This window comes from Panthera pardus, unplaced genomic scaffold (assembly GCF_024362965.1).
Source record: "Panthera pardus isolate Hobbes unplaced genomic scaffold, ASM2436296v1 HiC_scaffold_16, whole genome shotgun sequence".
NCBI classification, from domain to species: Eukaryota; Metazoa; Chordata; class Mammalia; order Carnivora; family Felidae; genus Panthera; species Panthera pardus.
Genome location: NW_026526721.1, coordinates 121,921,535 through 121,948,418, shown reverse-complemented (window position 1 = coordinate 121,948,418; position 26,884 = coordinate 121,921,535). Strand labels below are relative to the sequence as shown.

Here is a 26,884-nt window from a genome sequence, read left to right as displayed (position 1 = left end):
CCCTGCTGGTGGCTGCCCCTTATATCCCAGCTGGCTAGGCACGGACGCAGCCACAGAGGATGTGGGAGGAAAGCAAGAGCATGATGGGGGCCTGGGAAAATATTCTTGTGTATGGTTTTCTGGCTGCTGATTTTCTGGGCTTGGGGTAGAGCAGGACCAGGAAAGGGGGAAGAGTAGAGGCACAGACACAATGCAAAAGCTGAGACTGGTAGTTTTCAAACTGGGTTCTTCAGAACTCCAGCCTCCCCAGAAGTAACTTAGGGCTGCTACACATGAAGGGGGTGGGGGTAACTGGTGGGGGACACTGCATCCTTACTTCAAGCAAGGCAGCTTCACCTTCACTATGTTATAGACAGTAAGACTTCCAAAGGTTTATTTTCAGTGAAAGGGTCATGCTCATTTTCAAAGTCACCGAATGGTAGTTGACTTTGGCAAGGTGTTTTCCCCACATTAAACCTGCACAAGGCAGTTCACAGCTTAGTGGTTAAAAGCATTCCACCCCTTATTGGCCATATGACCTTCAGCAAGTTGTTTAACCTCTCTGTGCCTCACTTTCCCTTTCTATAAAATGGGTATTATAGTGTTATCTACCTATAGGATTTTTATCAGGATTAAATGACTTAATGTACATATAGTGCTTTAGAACAGTACCTGGCACATAGGAAATTCAATCTGTGTTAGATGTTACTGTTCAAGATAGTCCCTTACATCTCTACAAACAAGTTTATGAAAGCATTATTGTGTTTCCCATCTTGAGGATAAGGAAACATCCTTGAGAGTTTAATAACTTTCCCAAGTATATAGCCAGTGAGTATCAGAACTGGAATGTAAGCTCAGATCCAGCTGACTCCAGTCCTGTGCACTTGTCACCACACCCCACAGGTACACACATACACACACACACACACACACACACACACGCACACACACAAACCCATGCACATGCATGCAGGCACACACACTTATTTGGGTATCTTATGCAAATTTTACAACTCTATCTTTTTTTTAATGTTTTTATTTATTTTAGAGAGAGAAAGACAGAGCATGAGTGGGGGAGGGGCAGAGAGAGAGAGAGGGAGACCCAGAGTCTGAAGCAGGCTCCAGGCTCTGAGTTGTCAGCCAGAAACTGGCGCAGGGCTCGAACTCACAGACCGCGAGGTCAAGACCTGAGCCGAAGTCAGTTGTTCAACCAACTGAGCCACCCAGGCACTCCACCCGCACTCCACGTTTTCTGTTTCAGTCACTCTTTACATTACATGTTAGTGTACTTTCCAGATGCAGAAACTGAAACAGAGTTGTCTGGCTTTTCCTAGTCCTAAAGTAAGTCTGTGTCAGATTGGTTGTGCTGAGGGTCAGTTTTTCTGGGACTTTCATGCCGGAAGGACTCTGTAGACATGCATGAGGTCACACTGAGGTTTGGGACCAGGTTCAGAGCTCAGCCCACAACCCCAGGAATCAGCCTGCGGTGTGGTCCGTGCAGTGCCTGGCAGGGCGCTCCCGTCACAATCCAGGAACCCGTATCAATAAGACAACAGGACAGGGCTGTAGGTACCAGTGCAAAGCGGCCCCGCCCCGGCTGGGGTTAGTGGCCACACACATATAATCCTTTCTGAAATGTATCAAATACCCCCGGGAGGCAGGTCAGACAGATGTCAGTGTTCCTGCTTACAGAGGAAGAAATTGAAATATCAAAGGTTGAGCAACTGGCCCAGGGTAGCACCCCCAGTTACCCAGAGAAACAGGATCAGACCTGGCCCCCCGGGCCCAAGTTCCACACGCAGGCTCTGGGTCCAGGGGTTCTCAACAGCTACACAGGAGAATAACCTAACCCGGATGCTTGTGAAAGTGCACAGATGCCAGGGCCCCACCCCGGCGCAGTAAGTCAGACTTTCTAGCGGATTCCTTTGTACAGCCATGGCTGAACATGCCACCTTAAATAATGACACTTCACTCTAGTCACATCAGTCCACCCCATGGCACGTCAACACCCTCAAGTCAGCGAGACCTGGTGCTCCTGTGCTTTGGCCAAGCATATGCAACAACACTTTGCAAGCAGCTCAACCCTGGCACAGAGAAGCTAGGGAAGGTTTTCTCTAAGTTCTTTGACTTAAAAAATAATTAATCTATAAATACCTTCTTGCCCTAAAAAAAAAAAAAAATTTTTTTTCAGGAATAGGCTAAAGCTTTATTAGGCTTTTATATATCAGAAACATTTTTTTCAAGGCATGTTTATATCAGAAAACCTGAAAAAAACACAGAAAAGTATAAAGAGGAATGCACAAATCCCCTAAAACCCTAATACTTAGAGATATCTTCTGATTATATTTGGCATACGTCATTACCAAATAAAATCTTATTTTTATTTCTATGTATATGTAAGATGTCCTTACAATTTTCCATCTATTTTTATAATACATGTGATACTGTCATGTTCTCTGTTTTTTTTTTTTTATGTAACATTACATCCAGATTATTTCTCTTTGTGATAAAATATTCCTTAAAGATATGAATTACATAACAATCCAAAATTCTGTCAGGGGGCTTTAGTATTTCATTTTTTTAATGTTTATTTATTTATTTTGAGAGACAGAGGGAGAGAGAGAATCCCAAGCAGGCTCCACACTGTCAGCATAGAGAATAACACAGGGCTGTGATCTCACAAACTGTGAGGTCATGACCTGAGCTGAAACCAAGAGTCAGATGCTTAACTGACCGAGCCACCCAGGTGCCCCTATTATTTCAGTTAACTGGCTTCTTTTTGTTAGACATTTAGCTGCAACAATGACCAGGGGTCATGAAAAGAAATGGAGTCGATTTCTGAGTGTGCCATATCCCTAGCCCACTGAATAAACCAGTGACCTTGGTAGGGATACTGACTCCAGGAACCCAGGCTAACAGAGGGAGAAGGAGGAAGAAATTTCCTAGGCTAGAAAATGCTCCAGACCTCCATTCATTCTTCTTGTTCCCTTCCTCACCCACAACTTTTCCTGGCTCCAAATAATATTAAATGAGAAAAGTCCTTCTTTCTCTATTTTTCTGACAGTAGACAACAGATAACAGAAATTACTTGGTCACCTGGACCTTGGCCTAGGCCAAACCTACAACACTGGCAACTGCTTTGCACATACTTCCTCATTGTCTCAACTAAGATGCTTTCGGGGTGTCTGCGGGGCTCAGTCAGATATGCTTCCAACTTCGGCTCAGGTCATGATTTCATGGTTCATGAGGTCAAGCCCCGGGTTGGGCTCTGTGCTGTCAGCTCAGAGCCTAGAGCCTGCTTTGAATTCTGTGTCTCCCTCTCTCTCTGCCCCTCCCCAGCTCATGCTCCATCTTTCTCTGTCTCTCAAAAATAAACATTAAAAAAATTTTTTAAAGATGGTTTCAGTTATAAGAAATAGGAAATATGGACCAAACTGATATCAAATAATCAAAAAATCAAAATAATAAAGGGAACATAGAGTTCTTTTAATTGAAAATGTCCAGAGCTATGACAGCTTCAGGCAAAGTGTGATCAAGGGCTTGGCCCTTTCTGCTGCAGTTTCTCAGATCTGCCCCATGTGTGTACAATTTCATGTTAGCAAACATGGCTGAAGCAGCTCCATGCCTCCCACTAATGTAGACAACTTTTAGAGAGAGAGTGTCTCTTATATTTGCTTTCTGATGAAAGAGAGTTCTTTTTGGGGCACCTAGGTGGCTCAGTTGGTTAAGCATCCAACTCTTAATTTCGGCTCAGTTCATGATCTCAAGCCCTGTGTTGGGATCTGCGCTAAGCATGGAGCCTGCTTGGGATTCTCTCTCTCTCTCTCTCTCTCTCTCTTTCTGTTTCTCTCTCTCTCTCTCTCTTTCTGTTTCTCTCTCTCTCTCTCTCTCTCTCTTTCTTTCTCTCTGTTTCTCTCTCTCTCTCTCTCTCAAAATTAAATAAATAAAACTTAAAAGAAAAAGATTTTTAAAAAAGGAGAGTTCTTTTTTAGAACCACCCAGAAAAGCTTCTGAATCACGGGCTTGAACTGAGTCACTTTGCTCCCTGTGGCCGGGAGAATGGCCTGCATTGCCTGACTTGGGCCTGGGTCCCGAACCAATGACTGTGGCAAGGGGACCACCCAGAGCCCATATCTAGAGGTGGAATTGGTGTTGAGGTTTGTAGAGGAGGTACAAGAATCAATCTCACTATCCTATTCTCCTGATGTATTAGGATAATCCAGCATCCCTGTCATGACACAGGTAAGGAAACTGAGGCTCTGAGAAGCTAAAAAGTTCTCCCAGAACCATCTAGAGGATACAAGTCCACCCAAAGTCTATCTGACTCTAGGGCCCGTGTTCTTCCTATGACACCTGGTCACCTGCTCATCCATGCGTCATTTATGGATCATGTGCCTCATAGTAGATTTCTGTGTATGCTAACATGTATATCATGTGAGCTCTTTGAGTATTGGTCAAAGAACAGCTCCTCTCCTCCCAATGGCTGTCATCTTGTGGCTGCAGGACATCATGGCGGGGACCCACGATGTGAGATTTCCTAAGCAGAAAAGGAAGTCTTTTATATCAGTGGAGGAAAATATCCCATCCACTGTGTATGGGGAGAGAGGTATTTATTCATAGTTTTGGAAAGACATGGAACTATGACTAACGCTGAAAAATCAATCTGCCTCCTCCTCCTAGCAACCAGAAATGAAGCCGCTCCCCCTAACTGCACACCATAAGGTAGAGAAGGAGACATGATCTGTGGTCGCCATTGTCAAGCCTGATGAAATGAAATAAAAGTCCAGCACTCTAGGAGACACCAGCTGTGCTAAAGGAGCCCAGGGTAGCTGACGTGACTGTCAGAGAACCCCCTTAGCCCTCCCAGAAGTACTTGTATAAAAAATAAACGAAACTCGTTAGCCCGTATAATTTTTATCCTGTGTCTGATGCAGTATCTGAATATAAGTCAGGTTGCTAAGGCCAATGGCTTCTCTGCCTAAGTTTTGCTGTGGACTTTCTTGCACCTTCCTTTTCCATTTCAGTGAGCTCCACTATGTGTGTTCTAGAACATTCATGAGATCTGATTGTGTAAGGGGAAACCGAAACACCCACCCCTTTCCCCTTTGAGGCGCTCTAAGCGATGTAGCGGGAAGACCCCTCTGGCAGAGACTGATGCAGCGATTCTGCAACCACTCCGATCGCTTTCTGCTTTTCAGAAATGAACCGGCATCACTACGCCCTGTATGTGCACAACTGCCGCCTGGTCTTCCTCTTGCGCAAGGACTTCGACCAGGCCGACACCTTCCGCCCCGCAGAGTTCCACTGGAAGCTGGACCAGGTAGGGCGCTCCCCTCACCCCTCACCCCAGCTCACCCATTGGGAGGGGCGGTAGGTGTGCTCCAGTGACGAGAGCAACGACGCCCTTCAAAGTTCTGCTCACTTGCTGAGTTTGGGAAAAATCAGCTCAGGGAGACACACAGCATCTTAAAGTCACGATAGAAACTGCTGCCTTCAAGACCACCTGGGGGTGGGAGGGCCACACTTCCCAGGCGGCATCGTGCACCTGTCAGTGGACCCGTCGAGGTGTATCTTGTCCATTTTCTCCACGTTGAGCTCCTGGGAAGCTGGTTCTCTTGATCTCCAAGCTCGGTTTGTGATCTCTGCTAACATATCTTTCTATCACAAGTGCCCATGTCTCCTCTCTGATGCTCTGTTATCTCCCTTGGGTGACAGTGCAGCCTTGCTTTTGGTGACACAGGTTGAGAACAAGGGACCCGAGGACCTTGAAGTAAACAGTGACACAGCACACTGAGCAGTGCACGTCCGTTTCTGAAGTGCAAAACCCTATGACTCACTCCAGAGCTTCCTGACTTGTGATCACAAGGGCTACTGTGTCATACTTGTCAATGACAAATCAAGTGTCTCGTTTGAATGAAAAGCTTTGAAGTGTCTGTTTCCGAGGACTGTGCAGGGCTGAGATTGCAGAAGGGGCGGTCACTTCTCTGGGTGGCTGTGTCACTGAGGAAGAGTCTGGCAGAAGGCCTGGAGCCAGCCTTCACTTAGACTTGAACTGGGTTAGGAGGTTGGGGGGAAGGCACGTGCGGAATTTTACAAATGGTTTTAGCAGCGTCTGGGTGGCTCAGTTGGTTAAGCATCCGACTTCGGCTCAGGTTGTGATCTCGTGGTTTGTAGGTTCGAGCTCTGCATCAGGCTCTGTGCTGACACCTCAGAGCCGGGAGCCTGCTTTGGATTCTGTGTCCCCCTCTCTTTCTGCCCCTTCCCCACTCGTGCTCTGTCTCTCTCTCTCTCTCTCAAAAATAAACATAAAATAATTTTTTTTAATAATAATAAAAATGGTTTTAAACTATCAAGATGGAGAATGCCAGCAGAGCAGGAAGGGGATTGTAGAATGGGTCCTGCTAAAGGAAGCAGATGATATGATGCCCATTCCGCGGTTGTACTGTCTGGAACCCCACCCATATCCTGAGTGCTTCTGGGAACTTCATTCTTCTGCCTTCCCCTAAAACCCACGGTGTGTGCTACCTGCCTCACCTTGTCTAGGGATGAGTGTTCCAGAATCCTCTCCCTACTCACGGGCATCTACCAGACACTCTCCCTGTACTACGTAAGCCCCCAGGCCCAGGTAGGTAGGGCTGGTTTCAGAGAGTGTTACTGGGAAGCAGTCCAGAAGGAAGTCATTTATATTGAGAGGAGAATGGTGGCTGCCCCCTTTCATCCACACAGAAGCAGAGACATATGCTCTTTAAAAAGATAGATTCATTAACCTCAGGGAATCCTTCAATGCTGGAACTCCAGGCAACGGGACAAGGTCAAGGCCGCCAAGCTGATGGAAAGATGTTTTAGGAAGCCCAGTGGCAACTGCCTAATCTATTCCCAGTAAATCTCATCCTGCTGGATCCCAGGGTTTTGCAAATATGGCATCTGGATTCGTATATGTTCCTCTGAATTAGGAATTCTGGGTATTGCAGAAATTGTGAAATCCTGACGTTGCTTATTTGATTTCCCGGCAACCTCTCAGCTGCCTTCTAAAGTGCCATATGGCTTATATGGGATATATTTAAATACCTAATACAAATTGAGATGAATTAAAATAAATTCCGTATTGTTAGGGGTTTTAATAAGAACATTGCTATATTGGCCAGGATAATTACAGGTGCCCTGCAGCGTTTTCTCAGATGGGTTTGAGAAGTACTGATACAGGCAAACGAAGTCACAGGGTTTGGAATTAAAAATAGGTGAGGAAGGAATTCTGGTTCTACAGAATAATGACTCCAGGAATTCTGAAATCTGCTCCCAAAGGGGTGAATTTAAGGAGGGACTGAGGCTCATGGAAAACCTTCCAGATTACTATGATCCCGTTTACTACCATTCATTCTCCAGCATCGGCTCTGCACCAGGCACGCTGCCTCTGAGTTCACTCTCACCTGCCCGGTGGATGAGATGAGGCAGGGGACCACGGTCTCGTGACCTGCCCAGGGTCACACAGCAAACCACGGCCTGGACCTGCCCTTTGCATTACACTATGCTGTTTCCTTGATGAGCTTGCTAATTTTAAAATGTTCTCATTTTCAAATTTTAAATATTTTTGATTTAGAGATCAGAATTATCCCTGAGATGCAAAATATTTATAGTCTTGATGAAACTCTTGAAACCGTCAAACCTTCCCTTTGATTAAGCCTTGTCTTCTTCCTTAGTCAAGGCAGTCAAGGGGCTGCCATCGCAAAGTATCACAGACCAGGGCCTTGAACAACAGATAATTATTTCTCACAGTTCTGGAGACTGGGAAGTACAAGACCAAGGTGCCAGCTGATTCAGCTCCCTAGTGACGGCCCTCTTCCCGGCCTGTAGACAGCCACCTTCTCACTTTGTCCTCACATGGCAGACAGAGAGAGAGAATGCGAGAGAGCTCGCACACTGAGATACCTTTTCCTCTTCTTATGAGGCCCTGTGAGATTAAGGCCCCGCCCTTATGAACTCCTTTCACCTTGACCACCTGCTAAAGGCCCTGTCTCTAAATATAGTCACACTAGGGGGCAGTGCTTCAGTCTATGAATTTTGGGGGGACACAATTCAGTCCATAGCATTCTTATTTTTTATGGCATTCTTTACTAAAGAAATTACCATTGGGGCGCCTGGGTGGTTCAGTGGGTTAAGCGTCTGACTTCGGCTCGGGTCATGATCTTGCGGTCCGTGAGTTCAAGCCCCCCATCAGGCTCTGTGCTGACAGCTCAGAGCCTGGAGCCTGTTTCAGATTCTGTGTCTCCCTCTCTCTCTGCCCCTCCCCCACTCATGCTCTCTCTCCCTCAGTCTCAAAAATAAACATTAAAAAAAAAAGAAATTAACATTAAAAATATTTATCAGAAACCCCAGCTCATCTGAACTGTTGCCCTCCCTTTGAAGGGAGCCACAGTGGGTAGGATATAGGAAACCTCAACCACACTCATAGTAGCAATCCAGTGGTACACACAGACAAAGCCCCAGACCCCTCTCTCCCTTATTCAGCTCTCTGTGTAGACAGAACCTTACCAGAAGTTTCTTGGATGTAAATCACTTGGTGTTCAGAATGTACATAGTTGATTACATCTCCTGCCCCAGGAAGCCACTCTGGGTCCCCCTCCACCCCAAGGGGTTTCCCTCTCCCCAGTGCTCCCCAGATTCCATGCAGCATGCAATTGCAGTGCTTACTGTACCCTGGTAACCCATTTATCCTGCTTTTGCTCACTTTGCCCTGAGCTCCTAGTGGTACTCTCTCCAGCTCCTCAGTGCATACGATAGCCCTGAGCACACCATTGGTGCGCAGTAAATGTTTGCATAACAACGAAGGGATGTCAAGATCAAAAGAAGGGAGAGATGACATGAGGGAGGGAGAGAGGGAAAGAGAGAAGACAAATCCAGGGATTTTTTTTTAAATCTCCTGATGATTAACTGATCTTTTTCTTCACTTTATGGAGCATTTTAAATTCTAAAATTTTGCCATTTTTTACTCTGTGGATTTCAATATTGTTCCACTTTTATGTTGATATCTAATTTCAAAGGTTTAACTGGATTTGCCACCAATGGCTCTGTAATTATTGCAGAACTTTCTGGTTTGGACCAGAAAGGGCTCAAGCCAGTCTACTGTATTATGTGTGTTCAGATTCCTGGCCCACCTTGGGGATCCCAGAAGCATAATATATGTTCTCATGGCTAATGGGGCTTCATTTCTTTCTTTATTCAACAGTTTATTCTGAACACAAACTATGTGCCAGGCTCTGTGCTGGGTACCAGGGATCAGCTGCTAGAACAGAAGACCCTGCTCTCTAGAAGGGTCCACAATCAGGAGCAAACTAGCACAGAAATGTTTTACAATCCTCTGCAATACATGCTGGGGCAGAGGGCAGGGGCCAGGTCGGGGGAGTCTGCGGGAACCCGTTCTGGAGACACCTGACGTAGACCTGGGAATAGGGGCCTGGAAGAGCCCCTGAGAGGGGACGTTATCTGAATGGAGTGCGGAGGGCTTGGTGGTGTAGAGCCAGGCAGCCAAGATGGCAGGGAGGTGAGCAGGACGTCCATCTTCAGGAGACTGTAGGCTTCCGGAGTGGCAGACCATAGGGATGGGGGGGAGGGGAATAGTTTGGCAGATATTAGGACCCATGTTTAGAGGAGCGGGTGTCAATCAAATCCCAAGAGGCTTTTTGTATCCTGTTACTGAGTTGGTACTTTATTCCCCAAAGAATGGGCTACAAGAATTTTATTATTCAAGTAGAATTTAGGGATGGGTAAATGTGAATAATCCTAGTATGACATTCATAAAATGTATCAAATTTAAGTCGATATAGCTCAGGCCAGGTCGTTCAATAGGGCCAGCGACGGGGGCTGCATTAGAACCAGGGTCTCCCCCCTCCCGCCTCCATAACCAGGCCAGGAGATTAAGCACTTGACCGATGTTGCTCATGGGCATTGAAACCGGGGCCTGGTACGCACATAGCGTTTCAGGAGTGTGCCCAGGGAGGGAGGCAGTTACCACAGGGGAGCTGTGTGTTTCCAGAAGCCCAGCCCCTTTGCCCCACACCTCAGAAAGCCTTTGCCAGGGTGGACAGACTGCCAGGTAAGTCCATTATCAGGTAGCTCCAGGAAATGTCCCTGACAATCCAGTGTGCCTCACTAAAGGGATCCTAACGATGAGGAGAATGTCATTTTAATGGGATTTTTACTTACGATCTGCTAATGCAAATCCCTCAAGCCTGCAGCTAGTCATGTGCAAACCCAGACAAGAGCAGAGAACGCCCAGCTGCCAGCTCACACAGGAAAGGTTTATTCATTTGCAGCCCCTCCCGGCTCTAATATTATTTGGATGTGGTTGACTCATTGTCACAAATTCTAATGATCTTCCCCTCAGACTTCTTGGTGCTTGGAGGGAAACCTGCTGATGTTTTACAGCGTGTTCCATTTATTGGAAGACACAGCTTGAGTGACAGCCTCAATCGACCAGCAAGAGGCCAGGTGCCCCCAGCTCATACAAGGGAAAAAAAAAAAAAAATGCGTCTCTGAAAAATCACCATGAACACAAGATGCAGAAGTGAGATTCATCCCATTGGCCATTGCTGTCCCTGTGCCAGAACTTGTAACAGGCACCAGAGAGAGAGAGAGGAGGACACAGCCCTGACCTCAGGGAGCTCACGGCCCTGCCCAGTGTACAGGCCCTAGAGACCATTCTCCTGCAGAGGCCCTGAACTCTTGTAATTGGGGGTGAGGAGAATGACTGAAAATGCTTGGCTGGGTGGAGGTGGGGCCTCACTGAAGATTCAGCCATCACACACACAGCTCCCGGCCATGTAAGAATCTAGGCCTGGTGCTGCCTTTCCGACTGTTCAGAAGTTAGAATCCGATTTTTATGTAAAATCTCCCAATTTTTAGTATTTTCTCACTTAAAACCATTCATCATCAGACCCCACAAATGTTCTGCAGTGTACCTTTTATACCCCGGTCATGGGTTTGAGACCAACAAAAGAATATTCTCATGCAGGGAAACCACAGCATAGCACATCTATTTGAGACGTTTGGGTCTAAGTGAGGCCCACCTGTTCTTTATAAGCCCCTCCTGCTCTCCTAGCACAGGCCCCTCCCTCCAAGAAGAGCTCAGGGCTTCCAGTGGTGAGGGCGGGGAGCCTACACCTGGGGGAAAGGGCAGGGGTGAGTGGGGCAGGTGCCCTAGACCCAGGCCCCTGGTGGTGGTGGCGGTGGTGGTGGTCTCGCTTCCACCTACACAAAGGAGACAGTAAGGCACAGGCCCAGGTCTTTCCAGAAACAGATGCCAGGGCTAGGATTGGAGCCAAATGCTCTCAAATGTCTTGAGCTGAAGCTTCTGCTGGTCAGATCCTTTCTACTCGCATGGAATTCTGAAGCTCCAGCAGGAAGCTACAAGTGAATAAATCCTTCATTCCTACTGAGGATGAATGTCAGAACGAGGCAGTCAGGCTGCCCGCATCGGCTCTTCCAGCCACACCGGGAGTCAAATGGCTTAGTTCGATCATTATTACAGCCAAGTACCAAGGAGTTAATTGGAGAATGGTTCGTCCAGGCCAGACCAGTCCTCTTAAAGAGCAGAATAATGGGGCTTTGTCAGCACTCTGGTTCCTCCACCTAAGACAGATTCTCGGCTGCATCAGCCATGTTCTCTCTAATGCAGCGCCCACCCCCAAACTGGCCTCCAGTGATACCTACATTCCTTTAGGAACATGTGTCCTAAACAGAGTGGGAAGAATGTCCAGAACCTCTTTTTTTTCTCTCTTGTAGGCAGAATCCCAAATGACTTTTTCTAAGACGCCAACTTTGCAGGGTTGTTCTGAATGAAATATGGATGTGGGGAGGGTCACAACTACTCTCCTTCTCTTTCTCTCTCTAATACCTAAGGGCCCAGGCAAAGCCCTTCCCTCAGAGGCCCTCTGCCTGCCTCTTCCCATCTAACAGATCTCTGGGGAGAACTGACTTCCATGGCTTCGTGGTCATGGCAGAACAGGGTCCTCAGACCCACATCGGACACTCAGACCTCTTGGTTCAGGACTGTGCAGAGACTGGCTTGTCTGCTCTCTGGAAAGGTGACTTCTGACACAGTTAGTGCATGTGTTCGGTTTTCTTTACAGAGGGTGCGACATGCAGGCAGCCGCCATTCTAGCCCATCGCCTGAGCCTTGTTCCCTCCACCAGAATTCCCTTTCTTGGCAGCCCTTCAGGCTGACCCAGGTCCCTGTTGCACTGCTGGCCCTGACCAACCCGTGCCACTACACCTCAGCTGGGCTCCTCGGCTCCCCTGTTGACCACTTGTGATAGACAGAATAATGGCTTCCCAAGATATGCACCCCCTAATCCCTCAAACCTGTGAGTATGTTAACTCCCATGACAAGAGTCTCTACAAATGTGATTAAAGATCCTAAACTAGAAGGATTGTCCAGGTGCATCTAATGCAATCACACGGGGAGGCAGGAAGGTTAGAGTCAAAGAAGTGACAAAGGAAACACAGATCAGAGTGATGCCAGGCCTTGAGCCAAGGAATACGGCAGCCTCTCTGAGCTCAAAAAAAAAAAAAAGAGAGGGAGAAAGAAACAGATTCGCACTAAGGCCTCCAGAAGAAATATATGCAGCCTGGCCAGTGCCTTGATTTTAGCCCACTGAAACTCCTTTCGGACCTCTGACCTCCAAAACTGTAAGATAATAAGTTTATGTTGTTTTAAGTTACCAGGTTGGTGGTAATTTGTTCTAGCAGCAATGGGAAACTGATATATCTCTCGTGAGCCTTGGGGAGGCCCAGAGCTGCCCAGGCTCATAGGTGCAGCCCCCCCCCACCTCCGCACAGCTTATTGAGGTGACCCTGGGCCAAGCTCTCCAGGCAGACCCAGAGAGCACCCCCTGAGTGTGGCACCTCTATCCACTCGGAAAGTGTGGCGCTGAGAGGTAGCGAGGAAGAGGTCCTGTCCTGATGCCCCTCATTGACCACCTGCCCCTCACTCCCCACCAGCCCGCTTCCTGCCAGCCTCCTGTGAAGGATCCCCAGGGAACAGATTTAGCCTTTCCTCCTGCTCTAGACCATATTCTCCCTCTAGCTTAAGGTATCGGCGGCTGCCTCCCCAGCCATTATAAGTGGAAACTACCTTTCTCTGCCTTCAGGGAAGAAACACTGAGTTCTCCAAGCTTTGTTCTGGAAATGCTAAAGCAAACCTGGAAAATCCTCCGTCTCTTGACAGAGGCTCACCCGGAAGCTGAAAGTTGACAAAGCTGATACACAAATGAGATTCTCTAGAAAATACCTGTCCTGCCCCTGAGGCACAGTCACTTGCTTCACTGGAAGGTCCCCCTCAAGCTCACACTGCCCCCACCGTGCCTTTCAGTTTTCTGCCTGAGGGCTTGCTCCAAGGCAAGAGGAGCCTCTTGGCTCCCAGGAGCACAGTCCACAAGCAGCCCCGGGAGCACCCCTGGCCCCAGGGCACAGGCGCAGCCAGGCCTGAAGGTAGGGAGTGCCGGTGGGCAGCCACCTGCACTCTCATCAGAAGTCCCAGGGGAAGCAGGCCCCCCACAGCCACAGCACCCACCTTGACTTTGCCCCATTGTTCTGGCGTTCCCCGTTCCCTGACTCACTCTCCACGCGTCTTCTTTCTTCCTCCCTGGAGCCACCTCCTAAATGAACTCTCTGCTCTCCACACCCATGCAGCACAGGTAAAGTGTGTGATCTATAGAGGGAAGTGAGCAAATAGCGCCTGCTATTATCTCTGGGAAGAAAGGCCTGTCTGCAGAGTTTCGGAGGCAGAACTGGAACCAAACAGAGGAAGTTACCAAGAGACAACAATGAAGTGAACAAAAGGGAGGAAGAGAGGTTAGTGAAGTGCAGATTAGTGTTGTCAAATGTTAGTGAGTAGATTGTATCCATAACCAACAGTGAGATCTGATGACAAGCAGATCATTCCATTTGTGTCTTACTATAGACGTAGTGTCCACAAACTCACTGAGGGTTTTCAGAGGCTTATTGATCAATATGTTCTGAGCCATTTGCTGGAAGGGCTGACTTCTCAGGGCTCTCTTGGATTCCCATTATTACCCAGAGGGTTTTCTTTACTTTTCCTTCTGAACATCCTGTGCAAAGGGAGAACCCCAACTCTTGCTGAATCCAGAGCTGCAGGAACGTCATTCTCTCCTCTGCCACAATCTCACTGGCTTCCCCCACTTTCTCACCCGGGCTGGAGGCGGAAGGCTATACAACTGTTAAATTTAAACAAGTCAGAGATGCTAACTATTCTATACATTCCTCCCTTAGTTGCCAGACCTGGCTCCTCTCTGATCTCTGTTCCCCCATGAGCACCTGCTCATCAATTCCTTTCACTCCCATGCAATGATTATTTGTGTTCTAGCCTGTACATCTGCCCAGAGGCAATGGATGCATTTTTTTCAGTAGACATCCCATAATACATATTTAAAGTCAGTGTCTCTCATTTTGTTGTTAAAAAAGAAGGAAATTAATGTCAACACAATTGAAAATGCCTAGTAAATCAAATCACCTTTTCAATAATAAATTAAGATGCTTGAGCCTCGGGGTGGTCCCACTGGAAAGCAGCATGAACTCAGTCACTACCCTGGCTGTGCTTTGCTCCTGTCTTTCCAGGCTGCTTCAGGTATTGGTGTCAGTGGGAGGGGAGGGAGACTCCTCCTTGGCATCAAACCCAAATGTCTACATTCATTAGAGGAAAGATATTTTTCTCTGTCGCTCCCACACTATGGAAAGATAAGAAATTGACAAAGCTGAATGCTAATAGAAAATGGCAAATTCTAATGCTAACCCCTCCTTTAAGAGAAGTGAAGTCCCCGGGTAGTGAGAAGGAGAATCGGAACCAACAGTAATTCGGTTCTTACTTGTGCCAGGGGCTTTCTTTTAATTCTAACAAAAATCTTGCAGCTTAGGCATAACACCCAGGTTAAGGATGAAGAATGGGAGACATAGCATCTTATCTAATCTCTTAGATAATAAATCTCTTACCTAATAAATGGAAGAACCTTAAATATGACCTTAAAACACACATACTTCAAGAGGGCAAAAAGCACCATTGTTGACTTGGCAGGGTTTACAACTTTAGTGGCGACACAAGAAGACAAGAATGAACCGATATCCATGCTAAGACCGAAGTGTTCAGAACAGGGTGTGGGTGTCCATCTAGGAGCACATTCCAAGCTCGGCTTAGGAAGAATCATGATTTAGCATCTTTTAAAGTAAAATAAAGATCAGCTTGCTCCTGAGGCCCAGTGGTGAGTGCAGCTCATCCCATAAAGCAAGAGTAGCCAATGGAGCTGACTTCTCATGGGGAGCCCTCTCCCAAGGAAGTCTTGCACAGCAATAACCCTGGAGGCCCAGCAGTGAGATGAATCAGCTCTACCTTCCCTGCTTTCTCCCAATCCCGAGAGTCATCTGTTTCCATCTTTAATGTCTAAACATGCAAATATTGCTACACTTACTGCTCATTAGTTAGCTAAAGGAAGGGCCCTTTAATTATGCCTTTAAATAATGAACCTCCTCCATCACCTTGACAATCAGTGCCTATTTAGAAGGAAGCAAGGCCTCATTATGAAACAGCTACTGCATCCCTTGGTTACTCAGAAGATGGTAGCTTTCTTGAGGCAATAGAAATGGATGTCTAAAGACAAATAAGCCTTGCAATTGCATTAACTCATTCTGGCTTTAGGTTCAACTGTTAGCCAGTAACATATTACATGTGAGGGAAAGAGAGGAAACTAGCATTTTTTTAAGAGGCCAATATCTGAGCTCATTGATGTTCACACATGAAGTCTAAACTGCACAGTCACTTTTGAAGTGATTTCTTGTCTCAATTTTATAGATACTGAAATGAGGCTATGAAAGATGAAATAATTTGCTTAAGGTGTTGGACCAAGTCTACCATCCTCCAAAACTCCATGTTCTTTTCCATTATATGTTGATTTAGGTGAGAAGTATTTACATAGCTTGGCAGAACTGGGTTTCCTCTGAGTCTCCCCTGGATTTATCCATCTTTCTGCCTCAGCAGAAACTCACAGGAATAGTTTCCTTCATACAACCCCCAGACACAGTCAGGCTGAACCACACTATGCATGCACCTGTCGGCATGGCTCTGAAAAATAAAAGAGTATGTCATAGACAAGCAAGTCATTTCCACTATGGACAATTACCTATTTATCTCTCCATACTGAACTCAGGGCTCACATCTTTGATAAAGACTTTCCTGTAACTCCCTCCCCCATAGACAATTGACCTTACTTCCATGGGGGCCCCAGAATTTTGTCACTGCATTTTTCATACCTTATTACACTTATTTGTTTGTTAATTCATTTCCTCCACTACACTGGGATACCATTCTTATTTACACCTTTAATCTTTAACACAGTGTCTCATACAAATATGTGTTCAATACATGCTTATTAAATTTAAAAAAATGAGTCCTTATCTGTGGTTCCCAAACACTAGTCCATGGACCTATAAGCATCAGTTTGGCTATATATCACCTGAGTGACATTGAAAAAAGCTTCCAGAAAAAAAAAACCAGTATGTCCTTTAAAAGGTGAGTGAATAAATAACCTATTGTATATCTGTACATGGAATTGTATTCAACAATAAAAAGGGACAAACTATTGGTTCATACAATGTGGATGAATTTAAAAAATATTGTGCTATGTCAAAAACTAGACAACAAGGACTATATATTGCATGACCTCATTTACATAAAATATCAATAAAAGGCAATTTTGTAGATAGACTATCAGTGGTTTTCTAGGGCTTGGGTGAGAGCAGGAATCAACTGCAAATGGGCACAGAGATCTTTGATTATGGAAATGTTCTAAAACCAGATTTTTATGATCATTGCCCAACTCGATAAATTAATTAAAATCATTGAATTATACACTTAAATGAATGAATTTTGAGAGATGTAAATCATACCTCAATAAAAATATTAAAAATAGGAATTGAAAAATGGCCCATTCTGAGATAACAGGGTGATATTGACACTGTCTTGTCTCTAAAGAGTTCTAATACAGGCTTAATACCAGAAAGGAGGGACATGTGGGAAGAAATCCCAAAATCAGAATATAATCTTCCTCCAAATCCCTTAAATCTTTGGATGACCCCTGAACTGTGTACACACAGGGGAGCCTTCAAGAAACCAGTGAAAAGCAACAGCAAGAAAAACCAAAAAATTGAGTAGAGATTTTAGCTACTGCCTACTGCAAAGGAGACTTATTTTAAAATTCCTCCAAGCTTGAAGGGCCAGGAAAACACCTAGAAAACTCTGGGTGAAATACCAGAAGAGACATGAATAAAGATTATATGCCGGGATTAAGGGACTGGCTCAGAATAAAGGGTAAACCCAAACAAACATACTCATATATAGTATAAGACCAACTCTACAGGTACAAGGTAATGATTCAGTAATTTAACAAAAATCAATAACCTCAGAGAAATATAGCAGGATCCAGAGTTTCTGCAATGTATAATGCACAGTTCCCAGGATGAAATATAAATTATTAGACATGTGAGGAAACACAAAAATGTGACCAAAGGTCCAGAGTGAAATTGTTCAAGAGAAACAGACCCTGAAATGATGCAGATGTAGGAATTATCAGAAAATAACCTAAAAGCAACTATTTTCAATGTGTTTAAAAACTTTAAAGATTGTCATAATGAGTGAACAGAATCTCAGCAAAGAAATGAAAACTACATAAATGTAAAATCTAGGGTGGAAAATACAAAATTTAAAGTGAAAGGGTGGGCTTTGCAGACTGGAGATAGAAGAAGAAAGAGTCAGTGAACTGGAAGGGATATCAAAAGAAATTGTCCAATATGAAGAAAAATGAAGGGAGAAAGATTTCTTAAAATCTTGAGCCAAAGAGAGAGGGAAGAGAAGAGAGGAGAAGAGAGGAGAGGAAAGTTTAAAAAGAACTCAATAACAAGAGTGAATGAATGGGGCATAAAAGAATTAATTGAAAAGTGTTAATTTCTTCTGCCCATTTCTTCACTGGATTACTTGTTTTTTGGGGTGTTGAGTTTGGTAAATTCTTTATAGATTTTGGATACTAACCCTTTACCCTACATGTCATTTGCAAATATCTTTTCCCATTCTGTCGGTTGCCTTTTAGTTTTGTTGTTTCCTTTGCAGTGCAGAAGCTTTTTATCTTGATGAGGTCTCAGTAGTTCATTTTTGCTTTTAATTCCCTTGCCTTTCGAGATATGTCAAGTAAGAAATTGCTGCTGCTAAGGTCAAAGAAGTTGTTGCCTGCGTTCTCCTCTAGGGTTTCAATGATTTCCTGTTTCACATTTAGGTCTTTCATACATTTTGAGTTTGTTTTTGTGAATTGTGTAAGAAAGTGGTCTCGTTTCATTCTTCTGAATGTTGCTGTCCAATTCTCCCAGCACCATTTGCTAAAGAGAGTGTCTTTTTTCCATTGGATATTCTTTCCTGCTTTGTCAAAGATTAGTTGGCCATACATTGGTGGGTCCAATTCTGGGTTCTCTATTCTAGTCCATTGGTCAATGTGTCTGTTTTTGTGCCAATACCATACTGTCTTGCTGATTACAGCTTTGTAGTAGAGGCTAAAGTCTGGGATTGTGATGCCTCCCACTCTGGTTTTCTTCTTCAATGTTATTTTGGCTTTTCAGGGTCTTTTGTGGTTCCATACAAATTATAGGGCTGTTTGTTCTAGCTTTGGGAAGAATGCTGGTGCAATTTTGATTGGGATTACTTTGAATGTGTAGATTGCTTTGGGTAGTATTGACATTTTAACAATATTTATTCTTCCAATCCATGAGCATGGAATGTTTTTCCATTTCTCTGTGTCTTATTCAATTTCCTTCATAAGTTTTCTATAGTTTTCAGCATAGAGATCTTTTACATCTTTGGTTAGGTTTATTCCTAGGTATTCTATGGTTCTTGGTGCAATTGTAAATGGGATAAGTTTCTTTATTTCTCTTTCTGTAGCTTCATTATTGTGTATAAAAATGCAACCGACTTCTGTACATTGATTTTGTACCCTACGACTTTGCTGAATTCATGTAACAGCTCTAGAAGTCTTTTGGTGGAGAAATGGGCAGAAGACATGAATACACCCTTTTCCAAAGAAGACATCCAGATAGCTAACAGACACATGAAAAGATGCCCAACATCATTCATCATCAGGGAAATACAAATCAAAACCACACTGAGATACCACCTCACACTGGTCAGAGTGGCTAAAATGAACAACTCAGTAAACTACAGATGCTGGCAAGGATGTGGAGAAGCAGGAACCCTCTTGCACTGTTGGTGGGAATGCTAACTGATGCAGCCACTCTGGAAAAGAGTGTGGAGGTTCCTCAAAAAATTAAAAATAGAACTATCCTATGACCCAGCAATAGCACTACTAGGGATTTATCCAAAGGATACAGGAGTGCTGATTCATAAGGGTACTTGTACCCCAATGTTTATAGCAGCACTTTCAACAATAGCCAAATTATGGAAAGAGCCTAAATGTCCATCAACTGACAAATGGATAAAGAAGATGTGGTTTATATATACAATGGAATACTACTTGTCAATGAAAAAGAATGAAATCATGCCATTTGCAGCAATGTGGATGGAACTGAAAGGTATTATGCTGAGTGAAATAAGTCATTCAGAGAAAGATACTGTATGTTTTCACTCATATGTGGATCTTGAGAAACTTAACAGAAGACCATGGGGGAAGGGAAGGGGGAAAATAGTTACAAACAGAGAGAGAGGGAGGCAAACCACAAGAGACTCTTAAATACAGGGAACAAACTGAGGGTGGATGGGAGTTGGCAGGGGGAAATGGGTGATAGGCATTGGAGAGGGCACTTGTTGGGATGAGCACTGGGTGTTGTATGTAAACAATGAACCACAGAGATCTACCCCAAAAACCAAGAGCACACTTTATGTGCTAACTATATGTTAGCCAATTTGACAACAAATTATATTTTTTAAAAAAAGAATTAATTAGGGGCTCCTGGGTGGCTCATTCAGTTGAGCTCAGGTCATGATCTCGCGGTCTGTGAGTTTGAGCCCCGCGTTGGGCTCTGTGTTGACAGCTCAGAGCCTGAAGCCTGCTTCGCATTCTGTGTCTCCCTCTCTCTCTGCCCCTTCCCTGCTCATGTTGTGTCTCTCTCTCTCTGTCAAAAATAAATAAACATTAAAAAAAAATTTTTTTAAGAATTCATTGAAGAACTGATGGCAAAAAAATGTTTCCAAATTTTGTATAAAACATCATCTTAGGGGCACCTGGGTGGCTTAGTTGATTAAGTGTCTGTCTTGAACTCAGGTCATGATCTCATGGTTTGTGAGTTCGAGCCCTCATTGGGCTTTCTGCTGTCAGCACGGAACCCACTTCAGATCCTCTTTGCACCACCCCATCTCTCTCTCTGCCCCACCCCCAGTCCCTCTCTTTCTCTGTCTCTCTCTCTCTCTCTCTCTCTCAAATAAACATTAAGAAAAATAAAATAAAACATCATCTTAAAGATTGAATAAGATAAGCAAGCTCCAACTGAACAAGTATTAAGAAAACCACACTTAATCATAGCATTCTCAGCCTGTTCAAAAACGAAAAGAGAACATCTTGAAAGCATCCACAGAAAAAGAGAAAAAACATTATATATGGGAGAACAACAATATGAAAGTAGTTGAAATTTTACTGGAAATGATGGAGACCAAAAGGAAATAGGATGACAAAGGAAGTCTTTTTAAGAGCGAAGGGAAATGGTGTCAGATGGGGAAACAGACCTATAAGAGGAAAAGAAGAGCATTAGAAATGGCAAGTATGTGGTTAAGTATGAAAGACTATTTTTTCTTCCTTCTGGATTTCTTTAAATGGCCATGACTTCTAATTCAATAATTATAACAGTGTATTGAGGGCATATAACATATGTAGATGTAAAACATATGATAATATATGCAGATGTAAGGGTGGAGTTCTAATGCACCAAGGTTCTCACATTGTATGTGGAGTGTTAACTAAGTATTCTGATAAGCTAAAGATGCATATGAAAGAAGGCCTACTTTTAGGCTAGGGAAGTTAAAGGGATACTCAGGAAAAAAGTGCAAGCTCAAGATGAACATTTCTTAAAGTAGATGCCCCCTTCAAAAAAAATGGGCAAAGGTATCACGATGGCAAAGACCTTTTATTGGCAGATGACCCACAAGGAATAGAGCACTTGAATCTGGAATTTCTAGACAGTGCTCAAGGTGAGTGCTCGAGAGTTAGCATGAATGATGAAGGAGGACCCAATCTGACCTCCCAACCGTGAATTGGAATTGGACATAATATTTCAGAATGTGGAAGTGCTTTTTGCCATGAAACCGGGTTTTAGAGGGCCTAGAGAGAAAAGTCTGAGGTTTAGGTTTCAAAGTAGGCAAGAAAACCAACAGGTATTAAATTTGAAGGATGTGGAGAGTGACTTAGGGGTGCAGGGATAGAAAGAAAGGAGGAATTTGCTGCTCTTGGGGCTGCAAGCAAAGGCATCAACTTTGTCTCTGTGTGTATCAAATCTTTTTTTTTTTCTGTATTTTGATGCTTTGACATCTTGGGGCCTCATGGACCCAGAGAGGGACTTCCCCTTGCAGTATCATGCCTTTGATATCCAAACCAACCAATCCTGAGTCCATCCGTCCATCTGCCTCCTTTTATTGGACTCCTTCAGACCAGGACACTATCCACCTGCCCTAAATCATCCAAGGGCCAAGTACTGGACATCTAGGGATACCCACTGAAATTATTCAGACCATCTAGCCCTAAACCTGTTCAGCTTGCTTACAGCTTCCCCCATTCCTTCCAAAAAAAACCATAATAAAGCAACCTGCCCACAGTTCTTCTTACTCCCTCTGCCTCTCAACCAACCCCAGTGATTCCCCATGTAGCCCTGCATGGTGTGGTGCCTCCAGTTTCTAGGGATCTGTGAATATAAAAACCTCATCCTTGGGGTGCCTGGGTGGCTCAGTCAGTTAAGCGTCTGACTCTTGATTTCAGCTCAGGTCACAATCTCATGGTTCATGAGTTCAAGCCCTGCATCAGTCTCTGCACTGACAGTGCAGAGCCTGCTTGGGTTTCTCTCTCTTTCTCTCTCTGCCCCTTCCCCACTCACTCTCTCTCTCAAAAATAAATCAACATCCAAAAAACAAAAACAAAAACCAAAAACCTTCCTCCTTCATGACAGTCACTTCTGTGTCTGTGTGTCTTGCCAGACCTGATTAAAACAAATCTTGGGGACATTTTAAAACAGTGTATACCTAAGGCCCTAGGAAGCTACAGGCCTGTGTGCATCATCTGTATAATCAGCCTCCCTCTGATGGAGTAAGTGTCCTTCTTTCCCTTTTTAAACAGAAATATCACTCTTTGTTCAAATTGTTCATGCTTGTCATGGAAGTAAATACAGTGATAAGTTCTGCAAAAGCAATGATTTTAGCCATAAATTAGAGATTAAGAGGGAAATTACAACTATCCTGTGCATTGGGATAGCCACAAAGATCTCAGAAATTATCTCTCATTTGCACCAACAGTGTCCATATTTATTTGGCATTTCCTTGACTCCTCATCTCTCACGTCTAGGCCTTTTGGCCATTTTACCTTCAAGAGTCAAACCAAACCAGCTTCTCAGAACAGCCCAATGGAGGTTTTCCAGTCAACTTTCCTTATGATCTCCTAGGCAACTTACAGGTACAAAACATAGTTTGGTCTCCCCCCCTCTTTATCAGTAGGGATGAGTTGTCATTCTTTCCCACACTGCCTTGGCTCCAGGGTCTGACATGAAGACAGAGGACAGTGGTAGGGTCACCCTTGCATTGACCCCATGGATCCACACGGCTTCTACTCTTTGGCAAGTAGGTGGTAGCTTCCCATGAGAAGAGAGCTCTTTGCTCTCCCAATAGCAAAATCTAGCACCTGCTTCTGGAAACGACATGAAATGTTAGTTACCACAGAGCCATTGTCCTGTTTAGGCTGCCCTGGAAACCAAGAGCTCGGTGTCAGTCTTATAGTGAGGTCTACTCCTGTTAAAAGGGCTACATATCTTTCCATCGGACACAACTCTGTCAGATGGTTAATTACAGTCACAAATGCAAGAGGACAAAAAACTTTAGTTATGTGGGCTCAAACCAAAAAGAGAGTCTTCTACCTATTTTTTAGACTCAAATAAAAAGTGAGCCCTCAATCAGGGCACAAATGTGAACTGAGACTTGAGTTACTGGAAGAATTATTATACCCTCTGCCCACTTTTGCATCTGTAAACATATGAATAAAATGAGCCTCATAAGCCAAGAGAAAAAATATACCTTCAGGTTTATTCCAGAATACTAAAAATATCCCTCTGCCATCTAGCAAAAATATGTCAGAGTAGGAACCAAAAAAGAAAAAAAAGAAGTAAAGAAGCACTTGATAGTGGAGCAGAGGGCAGAACTGGGCTGTGTCTACATTCTGCCCCATGAAGTCAGGCATTCATTCACTCAGTCATTCATCAGCAAATCTCGATCAAGATCAAATTTTAAAGTGAACACATTTGCATTCCAAGAGCACATATTCATCAGGGAGCCATGAAAGACATGCAGGCTTTAGAGTCTCTCGGACCTGAGTTTGCAGCTCAGCTCTGCCCCCTATTATCTATGTGACCTTGAATGCATCACTTTACGTCTCTGAGCCTCAGTTTCCTCATCTGTGAAACGAGGATTATTATAAACAGTTTGGGGTGGTTGCAGGGATTACCTGATATGGTCAGCGTCAAGCGAGGTTAGTGAGGGAGTAGCAGCAGAACATGTGACCCATGGAAATATGTTTTTGGGGGGCCAGCACTATCATAATGCATAGGCACTATCACACATATGCATGCATGGTGGATGGATGGATGGATGGATGGATGGATGGATGGATAGATGGATAGATGGATAGATGGATAGATACATAGACTTTTTCCTTCCTTCCTTTCTTCATTCCCTTCCTTCCTTACCTTCCTTCCTTCCTTTCTTCCTTCCTTCCTTCCTTCCTTCCTCTCTCTCCCCCCTTCCTTCTTTCCTTCCTTCTTTCTCTCTCTCCTTCTTTCTTCCTTCTTTCCTTCCTTTCTCTCCTTCCTTCTTTCTTCTCTCCCTTCTTTCTCTCTCTTTCTTTCTTTCTTTCTTTCTTTCCTTCTTTCTTTCCTTCCTTCTTTCTTTCTTCCTTCCTTCCTTCCTTCCTTCCTCCCTCCCTCCCTCCCTAACTCCCTCCCTCTCTCACTCCCTCCCTCCCTCTCTCTCTCTTTCCTTCCTTCCTTCCTTTCTTTCTTTTTTTCTTTCTTTTCTTTTCTTTTCTTTTCTTTTCTTTTCTTTTCTTTTCTTTTCTTTTCTTTCTTTACTATGCCATGCCAGGCACTGACATGGTGGGAACTGGACATATAGTGGTGAACAGAACTATGACAGGTCTCAGCTCTGATTATCCACACTGTGGTCTTAAAATATCATTTGTACTAAAAGAAACCAGGATTTCTTGAAGAAATAGCTAACTCCAAGTTTAGGGTTGAAAATGAATATTCTGAGCCTGGATCCAATTGCCTATTTTCAGGAGCTACTTTTTAAACTGCATGTGAGTATGCAATTAACAAAATCCAGATAGGGTAACTCTGTAGGTCAGATGTCCTGGGCTTTTTGACAATTAAATTGTAAGGAAAAGAAAGCAATCAAGGAGGAATCTGTAAATTAAGAAAAAGAAATGGAACAAGCTAGTTTTTTTAATGGGAAAAAACTATAATGTGCAGAGGCACAGATCTGAGTGGTCAAACTATAGAGAGGCTGTAAAGGTCAGGAGAGTGGGTCTTGCTTGGGGCAGGAGGGTGGTTGGGACGGGTGGGGCATGGGGGTGTAGACACAAGCAGGGCATCTGGGTGGCTGGAAAAGTTATTTCTCGGCCTGGGCAGTGGCTGTAAAAGTAGCTCACTCTCTAATAGTTCATTCCGTTCTACACTTGTTTTGCGTGGCCGTCTGCATCTTGATTTACGTTATCGTAAGAAGTCATGTAAAAGGAAGCAACGTGTGTTGAGGGCCACTGTGTGTTGCAGCCTTTGTCAGGTGCCAGGGTGATGAGTGGGGCAGGAGCTGATCCTGACCCTGAAGGAGTTTAGTGTTTCATGGAAGACAGAGGTAATTCAAATACTGTGATCAGGGCTGGCAGGGAAGGGTGGCCTAACCATCCTGGGCAGCTGCAGAAGCCTTGATGTGAACAAGGCGCCCAGAAAGGACACCTACCATACACTGGCCCATCTGAGGACTCAGGGCGTCCCAGGCACCGCCGGGCTGGTTGGGGCAGCAGGTGGGGGAACCACTCACAGGCCCGGCACCTTGCTGTTTACTTTCCACAGCTTCCAAGCCCCCCGTGTCTCAGTTAACTCCTGCCAGGCACCACGGCCCCATTCCTCAGGTGTAAGGCAGCTGTGGCTTTGAGCAGTGGTTAAAAACAACTCACCCTTGGCCAAGTGGCCGGTAAACAGAAGAGTTGAAGATTCAACCAAATCTGCGCTCTTTTTCCAGGGAGGCAGTGTGTCCCTGACAGATAGAGGTAGTTAGTCTGTGGGAGCAGACAGCCCAGGCCTGGAGTTAAAGGGGTTAGCAACAGAAAACGCACATGATAAATTTATAAATTACACAGATTTTTAATTCATTTTTACCCAAGTCAAACGGCCAAGTTGCTTTTAATGAGAATACCCAATATGGTGGGGATGCTAACGGCCAAGTGTAAATTGGCTCGGGCTTGCAGGGGTGGGGGTGGTGGGGCATCCTGAGGCCAGCAATCCCTTTCCTCAGTGACAAACAAGCCTTTATATTCACATGCCCATGGGAGAAGAAGGAAGGCCGTACATGTGGTAATACTTGGGGAAAATAGAAAGCTTCATGAGGGCAGAGGAAAGTACGTAGAAGCGAGAGCATGGGCTTTAAGCCGAAAACCTTGAGTTCACATCTCATCATGGCTACCCTCCAGCAGTGGGAACTCAGGGACGTGACTCAACTCCTCCAAGTCTTCCCATCCTCATCTGTAAAGTGGGTTAATAAGCATTAGATATATGCGTAGAGCACCTAATTCATGCTAGGTGATAATAAATTGCATTGTTTAATTATTATCCTCATTTTTACCTTTTTGTCCCCCACTAGAGATCAGTCTTGGCTTAGCCAGTTTGACTCTGTCCTAGAGGATTCTAGAATTCAGAACTTTCTGGAAATAAGAAGCCATCACCTCTGGTGTACTTGGCCATGAGTGGGAGCCTGGCTTAGTTGTTAAGTGCATAGATTTTGGAACCTGATTTCCTGGGTTTGAATCCCAGACCTACCAAGGTTGTATGGCCTTGGAGAAGGCAACTAAGTTCACTGTGCCTCAGTTCCCCTACCTGTAAAGCCAGGGTAAAATAGCACTTCCCCCACAGGGTTGGGAGGATTAAACATGGCTAACACAGCACATCGAACCTAGCGTAGCTCTGCCTCCAAGCTGTCTGCATTAAGGAGCTGGAGAGAAGCCTTCCCCAAGCATCCAGTAGAGTGGCTCTGAGAGTCTGACTAGAACCTTCTCTGGGCATCACAGGCTCTCAAGGCTTCAAAGCTCCAGAACCTTTGAGATCCTTGCTCCCATTACAAAGGTTCTCCCTTGGCTTAAGGCTTGACTCAGCGCAGTCTCAAAACACTAAAATTTTAAGTCTCTCTTCAAGACCTTGTTTCCTTCTGCTGCTCAGCCCAGCACGCTGGCAGGAGCGAGCAAGCACGGCAGCCATGGCATCTGCTCTGTGGACTGCATGGGCTCCCTACCAGTGACTCTGTGTCTATGCACCCCCCCCCCCCCCCCGCCAGTTCCATGGAGATGCGAGGGGTGGCTGCATCTCCGTATGAAGGAAGGATCCCTTCCTACTG

General features: G+C 44.8%; 1 protein-coding gene across 2 annotated transcripts in view; it reads left to right on the top strand.

The window, feature by feature from the left end:
- CLSTN2 (calsyntenin 2) overlaps window positions 1–26,884 on the top strand; it is a 603,527-nt gene that overhangs the window by 507,392 nt on the left and 69,251 nt on the right. For both annotated transcript variants that reach the window (XM_019437999.2, XM_019438012.2), the window contains one exon: window positions 5,178–5,299. In XM_019437999.2, coding sequence (XP_019293544.2) covers window positions 5,178–5,299 — 122 coding nt within the window. The remainder of the gene's footprint in view (window positions 1–5,177; window positions 5,300–26,884) is intronic.